This window comes from Oncorhynchus clarkii, chromosome 5 (assembly GCF_045791955.1).
Source record: "Oncorhynchus clarkii lewisi isolate Uvic-CL-2024 chromosome 5, UVic_Ocla_1.0, whole genome shotgun sequence".
NCBI lineage: Eukaryota > Metazoa > Chordata > Actinopteri > Salmoniformes > Salmonidae > Oncorhynchus > Oncorhynchus clarkii.
In genome coordinates this window covers 35,126,244-35,137,063 of record NC_092151.1, presented here as the reverse complement: position 1 = coordinate 35,137,063, position 10,820 = coordinate 35,126,244, and the positions used below count along the sequence as shown (strand labels likewise).

At 45.9% G+C, this 10,820-nt stretch overlaps 2 protein-coding genes across 2 annotated transcripts in view; one reads left to right on the top strand and one right to left on the bottom strand.

Moving 5' to 3' along the window:
* Positions 1-1,102: 1,102 nt before the first annotated feature.
* LOC139409967 (ciliary microtubule inner protein 2B) lies at positions 1,103-7,878 on the top strand. The gene is made up of 6 exons (XM_071155383.1): positions 1,103-1,187; positions 1,842-2,065; positions 2,163-2,317; positions 2,775-2,907; positions 7,410-7,622; positions 7,784-7,878. The coding sequence occupies exons 1-6, from the start codon at positions 1,123-1,125 to the stop codon at positions 7,876-7,878; spliced, it is 885 nt and encodes a 294-aa protein (XP_071011484.1). The 5' UTR covers positions 1,103-1,122.
* A 668-nt stretch (positions 7,879-8,546) lies between these two features.
* LOC139408694 (AP-4 complex accessory subunit RUSC2) overlaps positions 8,547-10,820 on the bottom strand; it is a 29,319-nt gene continuing 27,045 nt past the window's right edge. The window contains exons 9-10 of the mRNA XM_071152915.1: positions 10,013-10,727; positions 8,547-9,927 (exon numbers count right to left, since the gene is read on the bottom strand). Coding sequence (XP_071009016.1) covers positions 9,816-9,927; positions 10,013-10,727 — 827 coding nt within the window. The 3' untranslated portion in view covers positions 8,547-9,815. The remainder of the gene's footprint in view (positions 9,928-10,012; positions 10,728-10,820) is intronic.

The following is a 10,820-nucleotide window of genomic DNA, read 5'->3' as shown; positions in this document are numbered from 1 at the left end:
GCACCATGGGCCAGCATACCACATGTGGTGTTGTTATTGCTTATGAAAATACTTTTTTTTTTTAAAGGTTTTCCAAACTTTCCAAGGTGGAGGAAAATCTATCCTGACAGACCTTAAGGGTCCTTGAGGCAAATTTGTCCAGGATGAGGAAAGATACCTACATACAAAGTTTCAAGTCTCAAAGTTTAAAAAATACAAAGTTTCAACCTACATACAAAGTTTCAAGTTTCAAGTCCACTTCTAGTTTCTGTGTGCCAAATTAGTAAAAAGTTAATAATCTATGTTTGAAATATTTTACCATATCAAGGGAAAAAAAGTATACAAGAACAACAACAGGTTTCAGAGCTTTACTGTGAACACCTACTAAATACTATAGATGTATTTTATATAGTGCTTTCATAAGAATCTCAAAGTAGCTGGCAGGGAGCTGAAAGTTCATGGTAGACGATCTTCCCCAGCGGGATGATGATGTAGTTCAGAAGAGTAGTAGCTTGAGTGGCCCAGGAAATATCCCAGCCAATGCAGCAATGCTGCTTTAATTCACCAGGTGTCGCTATTTCATGCCACAAACTGTATATCCTTTCAGATAAGTAATTTTCTGTCAAAATGAACAATTAATCAACTCATTTATTTATACATACACAAGATCTGATAATAAAAGTGGGGGAAACATGTGAGATGGCTAAAACAGTAGGGCTTGTGTAAAAACAACTTTGGCTATAGAATAAAATTTAAATGTGAAATGTAAATATTTGGTAGGCTAGTGTTCATTCAAATGACACTACACCTATTTGACCATAAGGTGCATGGGAATGTGTGATGGCGGTGCTTATTTACCACCGCGGACTGAAGGAACACGTTGTAGCCTACAGTACAGCACTTAACAACCACAACAAGCTTTAGAATGTTGGGGGCAAAAGGCGCACAGATGAACGTCTTACCTCACAAAGCCAACAATGACGGAATAATGGATTCTTGACCTGGTCTAGTCGAAGAAATATCTCTGCGCGTTGTCCACATCCTCTCCACCTGACAACCACACACAAACACAGAACTGCAAAGTTGGCTGCTGTCCGGCGTCCATCTCAAGTTCCGTGTTCAGTGGTACAGTGTGCGGTCAACATGGATGAATTCCCCCCCAAATTCAGCAAGGTGCTGGTGACACCTGATCCGCAGTACATACCGGGGTAGGTTATTCACATTGAAACTACCTCTTTGAATTCTATCTAATGAATTAATTAAATATACACTCTAATAAGATGCGTGTTATATTGACATGTTATTTGTATCACGTGCATGGTGTGCTATTTATATTTAAATTCTAAACCTTTTTAATGATGCATTATTGTATTCGTGCATCATTCCATTGATTTTATGCTTGCGCATACCTTTACATTTTACTTGATTATATTATGCCTTTTTATGTCGTTACACATAGCATACATTCGGCCAACTATATGCCTAAGGAATTAACACAAACAACTGAACAAACCTACACAAAATGTCCATGAGCAAGAGCAAGTCCAGTGCTCGACGCCAAAAGTATTTTGTGATAGCCATCACCCATGGCAACCGTTCCCAGGAAGGTTGATATCTGAGGCTAAACTCGCTGACATTAAGGAACACAACACAGCTTAAACTAAATACCATGAGATCCATACAGTCACCTTTCACCTCAATAAAGCCTTACTTAGATATAAGCATTGTAAAGAAAAAAAAAGAGTTTCAAATATTTACACTAGGCCTACTGTCAACATAACAGAGAATAAATCCAAAAAGGCCTGTTTGAAATCTAATCACAATCCTCACCACAACCACCACCTCCCTCTCTATGTCCTCAGGTATGCAGGTTACTGCCCCCAGCTGAAGTACCACCTGGGGAAGACCTACGGCCAGCTGACTGCCAAGCTGCTGTCCTCTCCGGAGGTGTCACGCTCACGTCGCCTAGTCCTCCACACGGGCCGCTTCCCCTCCACAGAGACAGACACGGGCCCGCGGGACGAGAACTGGAGGAGCCACCATGGAGAACGCAGGAATCTAGAGAGGATGATACCGGGCTACACTGGTAAACACACTGTTACTCAGTTTTCATACATTAAGCAGAACATCTCTTCCATCTGTAAAGTATGCTTTGCATTGTTTTGACATGGCGTCTTTTCCAGGCTTTGTCCCCAAAAGCCAGAACTACTTCTCCCGTACCTACGCAGAGACGTGTCGCGAGGCACTGTCTGAGTTTGACCGAGACCAGCAGAGGAGGGTTCGTCTGGCACCAGCAAACATACCGCTTGTCAGCAACACCACCAATTCCGAGTTTAAAGTAATCAGCTCTAACCTCTCTCCTATTCACACACACACACACACACACACACACACACACACACACACACACACACACACACACACACGTTTAATAATCCATGCTGAGATCCTGTGGCATTTATCACTCTCTGTCTCAGTCTAAATGAGGCCGGCTGCATGACCTGAAGAGCTCTCCAATCATAGATTCAAACCAATTAAGTATTTGAGATTCACAGCCATTGTCTCTCGTTGTGTAGGAGCTGACAGGAAAGCTCAACAACACAAGCAATTACTGTTAGCCACTTAGGTTGATGGAATGATAACTTTACATTGATACCATGCGAGAAAATCTTCTCCTCTTATAATCAAAGGTCTATAGTCTGGGATAGGGCCGTTGGTAAGAGCCGGAAGCTTGAATACCTTCGCTGTCTCAACCATAGTGTCTGTATGTCTGCCATTCTGTCTACCCCCGTCAGCCTCGGAGACTGAGCCCCCCTCTGACGGCCATCTCCAAAGATCCAGACCCCTACGAGGCCCTGGACCCCTGGAAGCCCAAAGTGTCTCCTTACTTCATGGAGGACAGCAGTCCACACAAGTACTTCATCTCAGGTAGGTACAGTATGCTACAGGTACCATTTAAAAAAAACTCATACACAAGATGGCCAAAAGTATGTTGACACCCCTTCAAATGAGTGGATTCAGCTGTTTCAGCCACACCCGTTGCTGACAGGAGTATAAAATCAAGCACACAGCCATGCAATCTCCATAGACAAACAGTGGCAGTAGGACTTGGCACCGTCATAGGATGACATCCTTCTAAGTCAGTACGTCAAATTTCTGCCCTGCTAGAGCTGTCCCAGTCAACTGTAAGTGCTGTTATTGTAAAGTGGAGACGTCTAGGAGCAACAACAGCTCAGCCGCGAAGTGGTAGGCCACACAAGCTCACAGATATGGGACCGCCGAGTGCTGAAGCTCGTAGTGCATAAAAATTGTCTGTCCTCGGTTGCAACACTCGCTACTGAGTTCCAAACTGCCTCTCAAAGCAACGTCAGCACAATAACTGTTCGTCGGGAGCGTCAAGAAATGGATTTCCATGGCAGAGAGCCGCACACAAGCCTAAGATCACTATACGTAATGACAAGTGTCAGCTGGAGTGGTGTAAAGCTCGCAACCATTGGACTCTGGAGTGATGAATCACGCTTCACCATCTGGCAGTCCGAATGACGAATCTGAGTTTGGCGGATGCCAGGAGAACGCCAATGCATAGTGCCAACTGTCAAGTTTGGTGGAGGAGGAATAATGGTCTGGGGCTGTTTTTCATGGTTCGGGCTAGGCCTCTTAGTTCCAGTGAAGGGACATTCCAGTGAAGGGACATCATAATGCTACATTCTATACAAATCTGTGCTTACAACATTGTGGCAAGAGTTTGGTGAAGGCTCTTTCCTGTTTCAGCATGACAATGCCCCTGTGCACGAAGCAAGGTCCATACAGAATTTTTTTTTGAGATTATGTGGAATAACTTGACTAGCCTGCACAGAGCCCTGACCTCAACCCCATTGAACACCTTTGGGATGAATTGGAACGCCGACTGCGAGCCAGGCCTCATCTCCTGACATCAAATCAAATCAAATCAAATTTTATTTGTCACATACACATGGTTAGCAGATGTTAATGCGAGTGTAGCGAAATGCTTGTGCTTCTAGTTCCGACAATGCAGTAATAACCAACAAGTAATCTAACTAACAATACCAAAACTACTGTCTTATACACAGTGTAAGGGGATAAAGAATATGTACATAAGGATATATGAATGAATGATGGTACAGAGCAGCATAGGCAGGATACAGTAGATGGTATCGAGTACAGTATATACATGAGGTGAGTATGTAAACAAAGTGGCATAGTTAGTGGCTAGTGATACATGTATTACATAAGGATGCAGTCGATGATATAGAGTACAGTATATACGTATGCATATGAGATGAATAATGTAGGGTAAGTAACATTATATAAGGTAGCATTGTTTAAAGTGGCTAGTGATATATTTACATCATTTCCCATCAATTCCCATAATTAAAGTGGCTGGAGTTGAGTCAGTGTCAGTGTCAGTGTGTTGGCAGCAGCCACTCAATGTTAGTGGTGGATGTTTAACAGTCTGATGGCCTTGAGATAGAAGCTGTTTTTCAGTCTCTCGGTCCCAGCTTTGATGCACCTGTACTGACCTCGCCTTCTGGATGATAGCGGGGTGAACAGGCAGTGGCTCGGGTGGTTGATCTTTATGGCCTTCCTGTAACATCGGGTGGTGTAGGTGTCCTGGAGGGCAGGTAGTTTGCCCCCGGTGATGCGTTGTGCAGACCTCACTACCCTTTGGAGAGCCTTACGATTGTGGGCGGAGCAGTTGCCGTACCAGGCGGTGATACAGCCCGCCAGGATGCTCTCGATTGTGCATCTGCAGAAGTTTGTGAGTGCTTTTGGTGACAAACCAAATTTCTTCAGCCTCCTGAGGTTGAAGAGGCGCTGCTGCGCCTTCTTCACGATGCTGTCTGTGTGAGTGGACCAATTCAGTTTGTCTGTGATGTGTATGCCGAGGAACTTAAAACTTGCTACCCTCTCCACTACTGTTCCATCGATGTGGATAGGGGGGGTGTTCCCTCTGCTGTTTCCTGAAGTCCACAATCATCTCCTTAGTTTTGTTGACGTTGAGTGTGAGGTTATTTTCCTGACACCACACTCCGAGGGCCCTCACCTCCTCCCTGTAGGCCGTCTCGTCGTTGTTGGTAATCAAGCCTACCACTGTTGTGTCGTCCGCAAACTTGATGATTGAGTTGGAGGCGTGCGTGGCCACGCAGTCGTGGGTGAACAGGGAGTACAGGAGAGGGCTCAGAACGCACCCTTGTGGGGCCCCAGTGTTGAGGATCAGCGGGGTGGAGATGTTGTTGCCTACCCTCACCACCTGGGAGCGGCCCGTCAGGAAGTCCAGTACCCAGTTGCACAGTACGGGGTCGAGACCCAGGGTCTCGAGCTTGATGATGAGCTTGGAGGGTACTATGGTGTTGAATGCCGAGCTGTAGTCGATGAACAGCATTCTCACATAGGTATTCCTCTTGTCCAGATGGGTTAGGGCAGTGTGCAGTGTGGTTGAGATTGCATCGTCTGTGGACCTATTTGGGCGGTAAGCAAATTGGAGTGGGTCTAGGGTGTCGGGTAGGGTGGAGGTGATATGGTCCTTGACTAGTCTCTCAAAGCACTTCATGATGACGGAAGTGAGTGCTACGGGGCGGTAGTCGTTTAGCTCAGTTACCTTAGCTTTCTTGGGAACAGGAACAATGGTGGCCCTCTTGAAGCATGTGGGAACAGCAGACTGGTATAGGGATTGATTGAATATGTCCGTAAACACACCGGCCAGCTGGTCTGCGCATGCTCTGAGGGCGCGGCTGGGGATGCCGTCTGGGCCTGCAGCCTTGCGAGGGTTAACACGTTTAAATGTCTTACTCACCTCGGCTGCAGTGAAGGAGAGTCCGCATGTTTTCGTTGCAGGCCGTGTCAGTGGCACTGTATTGTCCTCAAAGCGGGCAAAAAAGTTATTTAGTCTGCCTGGGAGCAGGACATCCTGGTCCGTGACTGGGCTGGATTTCTTCTTGTAGTCCGTAAATGACTGTAGACCCTGCCACATGCCTCTTGTGTCTGAGCTGTTGAATTGAGATTCTACTTTGTCTCTATACTGACGCTTAGCTTGTTTGATAGCCTTGCGGAGGGAATAGCTGCACTGTTTGTATTCGGTCATGTTACCAGTCACCTTGCCCTGATTAAAAGCAGTGGTTTGCGCTTTCAGTTTCACACGAATGCTGCCATCAATCCACGGTTTCTGGTTAGGGAATGTTTTAATCGTTGCTATGGGAACGACATCTTCAACGCACGTTCTAATGAACTCGCACACCGAATCAGCGTATTCGTCAATATTGTTATCTGATGCAATACGAAACATGTCCCAGTCCACGTGATGGAAGCAGTCTTGGAGTGTGGAGTCAGCTTGGTCGGACCAGCGTTGGACAGACCTCAGCGTGGGAGCCTCTTGTTTTAGTTTCTGTCTGTAGGCAGGGATCAACAAAATGGAGTCGTGGTCAGCTTTTCCGAAAGGAGGGCGGGGCAGGGCCTTATATGCGTCGCGGAAGTTAGAGTAACAATGATCCAAGGTTTTTCCACCCCTGGTTGCGCAATCGATATGCTGATAAAATTTAGGGAGTCTTGTTTTCAGATTAGCTTTGTTAAAATCCCCAGCTACAATGAATGCAGCCTCCGGATAAATGGATTCCAGTTTGCAAAGAGTCAAATAAAGTTCGTTCGATTCCGATAGCGTCTCTCCAGTGAGCCATGTTTCCGTGAAGCAAAGAACGTTACAGTCTCTGATGTCCCTCTGGAATGCCACCCTTGCTCGGATTTCATCAACCTTGTTGTCAAGAGACTGGACATTGGCGAGAAGAATGCTAGGGAGTGGTGCACGATGTGCCCGTCTCCGGAGTCTGACCAGAAGACCGCCTCGTTTCCCTCTTTTTCGGAGTCGTTTTTTTGGGTCGCTGCATGGGATCCATTCCGTTGTCCTGGGTGAAAGGCAGAACACAGGATCCGCGTCGCGAAAAACATATTCTTGGTCGTACTGATGGTGAGTTGACGCTGATCTTATATTCAGTAGTTCTTCTTGACTGTATGTAATGAAACCTAAGATGACCTGGGGTACTAATGTAAGAAATAACACGTAAAAAAACAAAACACTGCATAGTTTCCTAGGAACGCGAAGCGAGGCGGCCATCTCTGTCGGCGCCGGAAGTAATGGTCCATACAGAATACAGTGCCCGACCTCACTAATGCTCTTGTGGCTGAATGGAAGCCCCCCGCAGCAATGTTCCAACATCTAGTGGAAAGCCTTCCCAGAAGAGAGGAGGCTGTTATAGCAGCAAAGGGGGGACCAACTCCATATTAATGCTCATGATTTTGGAATGAGATGTTTGACGAGCAGGTGTCCACATACTTTTGCGTGTATGAGTATATGCAACACAATCAACTGTATATGAGTCTCTGTATTGACTAGATCTTCCATTGAGGCATGTATTTAGGTTTCACAGGGTACGTGCCCAAATCTCGCTTCCTGATTGGCACGGGCTACCCCATCACCACCAACAAGGCCCTGGTCCAGTTTGGAAAAGAAATGAGGAGTGACCCCACCTCCCTGCGCCTCCCTGGGGAGGAATCAGGAGTCCTACCCCCCATCCCCACAGTCTACCCATCCCACCGGGGCCTGCTGCCCTCCTACACCGGCCATGTTCCAGGTGGACCTAAACTTATTCAAAACACCATAGTACCAAGCCTCACACACACAGTTCTGAAATCTCCATATTTTGTTTTAAAATGGATCATATCATCACATGGTAGATCATGTGATACTGTAACATTATTGCTTAACTATAATATTATTTTGATCTGCCCACAGGACACAAGTTCAGGTACGGCCAGACCTTTGGGCAGCTTACCCACAATGCCCTGGGGCTAAGCGGCACTCAGAAGATAGAGGCCAGAGCTCAGTAACGGAGGTACAATCCACAAGACAATCACATGATAAATGACTAGGGTAGAGAACACATCATGGAGTCGTGTTGAGTGATGAATCCAAGGACTTTGAAATAAATGCATATGTCTGTGGAACAGCAACACCTTGGTCTGTGGACTCTGTACATCCCAGAGTGAATCGTAATAATAATTTATGACCAGAACATGTACACACTGTGAATATGGGCAGTGGAACACTGTTTCTCCTGTATTTAGCGATATACACTACAGTTCAAAAGTTTTGGGTCACTTTTGAAAGAAAATCACATTTTTGGTCCATTAAAATAACATTAAATTGATCAGAAATACAGTATAGACATTGTTAATGTTGTAAATGACTATTGTAGCTGGAAACGGCAGATTTTTCTATGGAATATGAGCCATCATTATCAGCAATCATCACTCCTGTGTTCCAATGGCACGTTGTGTTAGCTAATGTGCTTTTCTTTAAAAGAATAAGGACATTTCTACGTGACCCCAAACTTTTGAACGTATATTTTTTCAATCTGCTGTACAAATGTGAAACATAAGTCACAAGAGAAATCAATACCTTTTTATTCAGAATGGTTGATTGTCACTGGGAACTTACACTCAGAGAGGGTGCATTCTGTGTAACCTTTATTCAACTAGGCAAGTCAGTTAAGAACAAATTCTTATTTACAATGACGGCCTACCGGGGGAACAGTGGGTTAACTGCCTTGTTCAGGGGCAGAATGACACATTTTTACCTTGTCAGCTCGGGGATTCAAACCAGGAACCTTTCGATTACTGGCCCAACGCTCTAACCACTAGGCTACCTGCCACCCCAGCGTAAACCATTCTTCTAAGGTTTTAGGGGAAGGACAGTTAGGTTGAGGAGGAAATATGATAAACTCACTTTCACATTTATTGCAAAGGCTATAATAACCAAGTCATTCCTGTCACGTAAATCCAGACTTTGCCTTTCTCTTTAGCTTAGTAGTACTGGCCTATCAAAATGGTGTACACCTGAAACACAACATGATAGCTTTATATTGTGCAAACAACACACTCCATTTGGAACCTAACAGTTCCACAAATCTAGACTTCTCTTCCCTAAATATTTACAAAACTCATTAAAAAAAACAGTATGATAAGATATTGTTGTAGGTAGTATAGTACAACCACACACAGTAGTAGGCCTAAATTAGCACCTAATGACTCCTTGAACGTTTGTTTTAAACCATGCTAGAGTCAGACCTCATGTTTGTCTAGTTGAATGTGAAGGCAACCCCCTTTTGGAAGATAAGCCACTGCACAAGGCTGCTGGCTGGCATAATATGTGGCACTAGTAAACATGGCTAGTAAAGATTGCCTTTCTGCATTTTTTGTTGTCATTCCATTCGCACATAGGATAGTCACGGGGTAGGGGTTGGAAAGTAGAGGATCAGATTGACAGTATTAGGAGAATAGGATGCTATTGTATGGTATGCATGCAGCTCCATGACATACTAATTGGTTTCTTCTGCAGAGTCTGGGATGTTGTACAAGGCTTTCAGATCAAGGCAAGACCCTAACATGGGAGGAGCCTCTCTGACCACACAGTTTGATTGACAGGTTCACAGGGAGAATATATTGCATAAATCCCAATTCATGACAGATGAAAAGAAGAACTTGTAAATATAATAATACATGGGGGGGGGGGGGGTTGTTATTGCCTAATAATAACATAGCAAAAAGTATCACCCATGCTCCGATAGTTGTATCAACTGGTCTACTGTGCTTTTCTGACCAGTGTGAGTATGTTCTAGCTGAGGTGTCTGTGTGTAACACTGTGCACTATAACACTGACTCAGGATCATGCGGTTGACATTTTTGGTGGTGTATCTTTTCTTCTCCTCCCTATCCCTCTCCACTCAGCAGAGGGTTGGGTGAGTGTGGTCATAGGGGCACAATGTCTATGTCTGGTGTTTCTGGTCAGGCTGTGGAGCTGGGAGTTTCCCTGACCACACTGTATGAGCCAATAGGCCCAGCTGAGACCTGTCCAACTGCAGCCACTGTGAAGGTCTCCTTTAAGACAAGAGAAATGCAGTTATTAAGGAGGAATTGTAATAACACCATAGGAACAGGTTAGCCAGAGTTAAGTAATTCTGACCTTTTCTGGGCCTGTGTCCCATTGAGATTTTGAGGTGCCCTCTGTGTCCTGGTGGGGGGATTCCCTCCTGATCCAAACAGCTTGGCCCAGCGTAGCCCACCCTGGGAGAGGCTCTCATCCTGGGGGTCTGCCGGCATCCTGGGGGTCTCCGGCCCAGTTCCCTCCCTCCTGCCCTCCTGTGAACTCTCACCTTCTCTCCGCCCCTCCATCCCCTGCTGAGGCTCAGTGTGGATGACATCCATGTAAATCTGTCCATATTCCACCCCCCCCTCTGCGTGGGCAGGCCGTCTCTGCCACCACCCTGGACTGGTGACTGACCACAGACTTCTGCTAGACTTGCCTAAATGCCTCACCCACTTCTCATGACCCATGACCTTTGACCCCTGGGTGGACCCCTGAAGATGCTGTACCAGCTGGTGTGGGTCACCTGGTGGCCTGCTGTTATCTCTGGGACCATCCATAGAACCATATGCCCCCTGTCTGTCTCCTCTCAGTAGGGGCCAACTGGTCATGAGAAAGGTGGAGCATGGTGGAGCTTGTTCCTCAGAGCAGAGCTGTCTGTTTTGCAGCAGGCGGGGCTCCAGCAGCAGGTTGAGGTCAAAGGGTAACATGGAAAGAGGCTGCAGCAGGAGAAGGAGCTCCTGGAACAGAGGCTGACACTGCCCCTGCGACATGGCGAGGAAACCCCATAGATGGTAGTGATCTGTCACCATGTCTGGGGATAGGAGAGTTGGGAAGAGTATGAGAGAGGTATGTTCCAAGAACCTTATGTTTTCTAATTTGGAGAAATTTGGAGAAATTAAAAAAA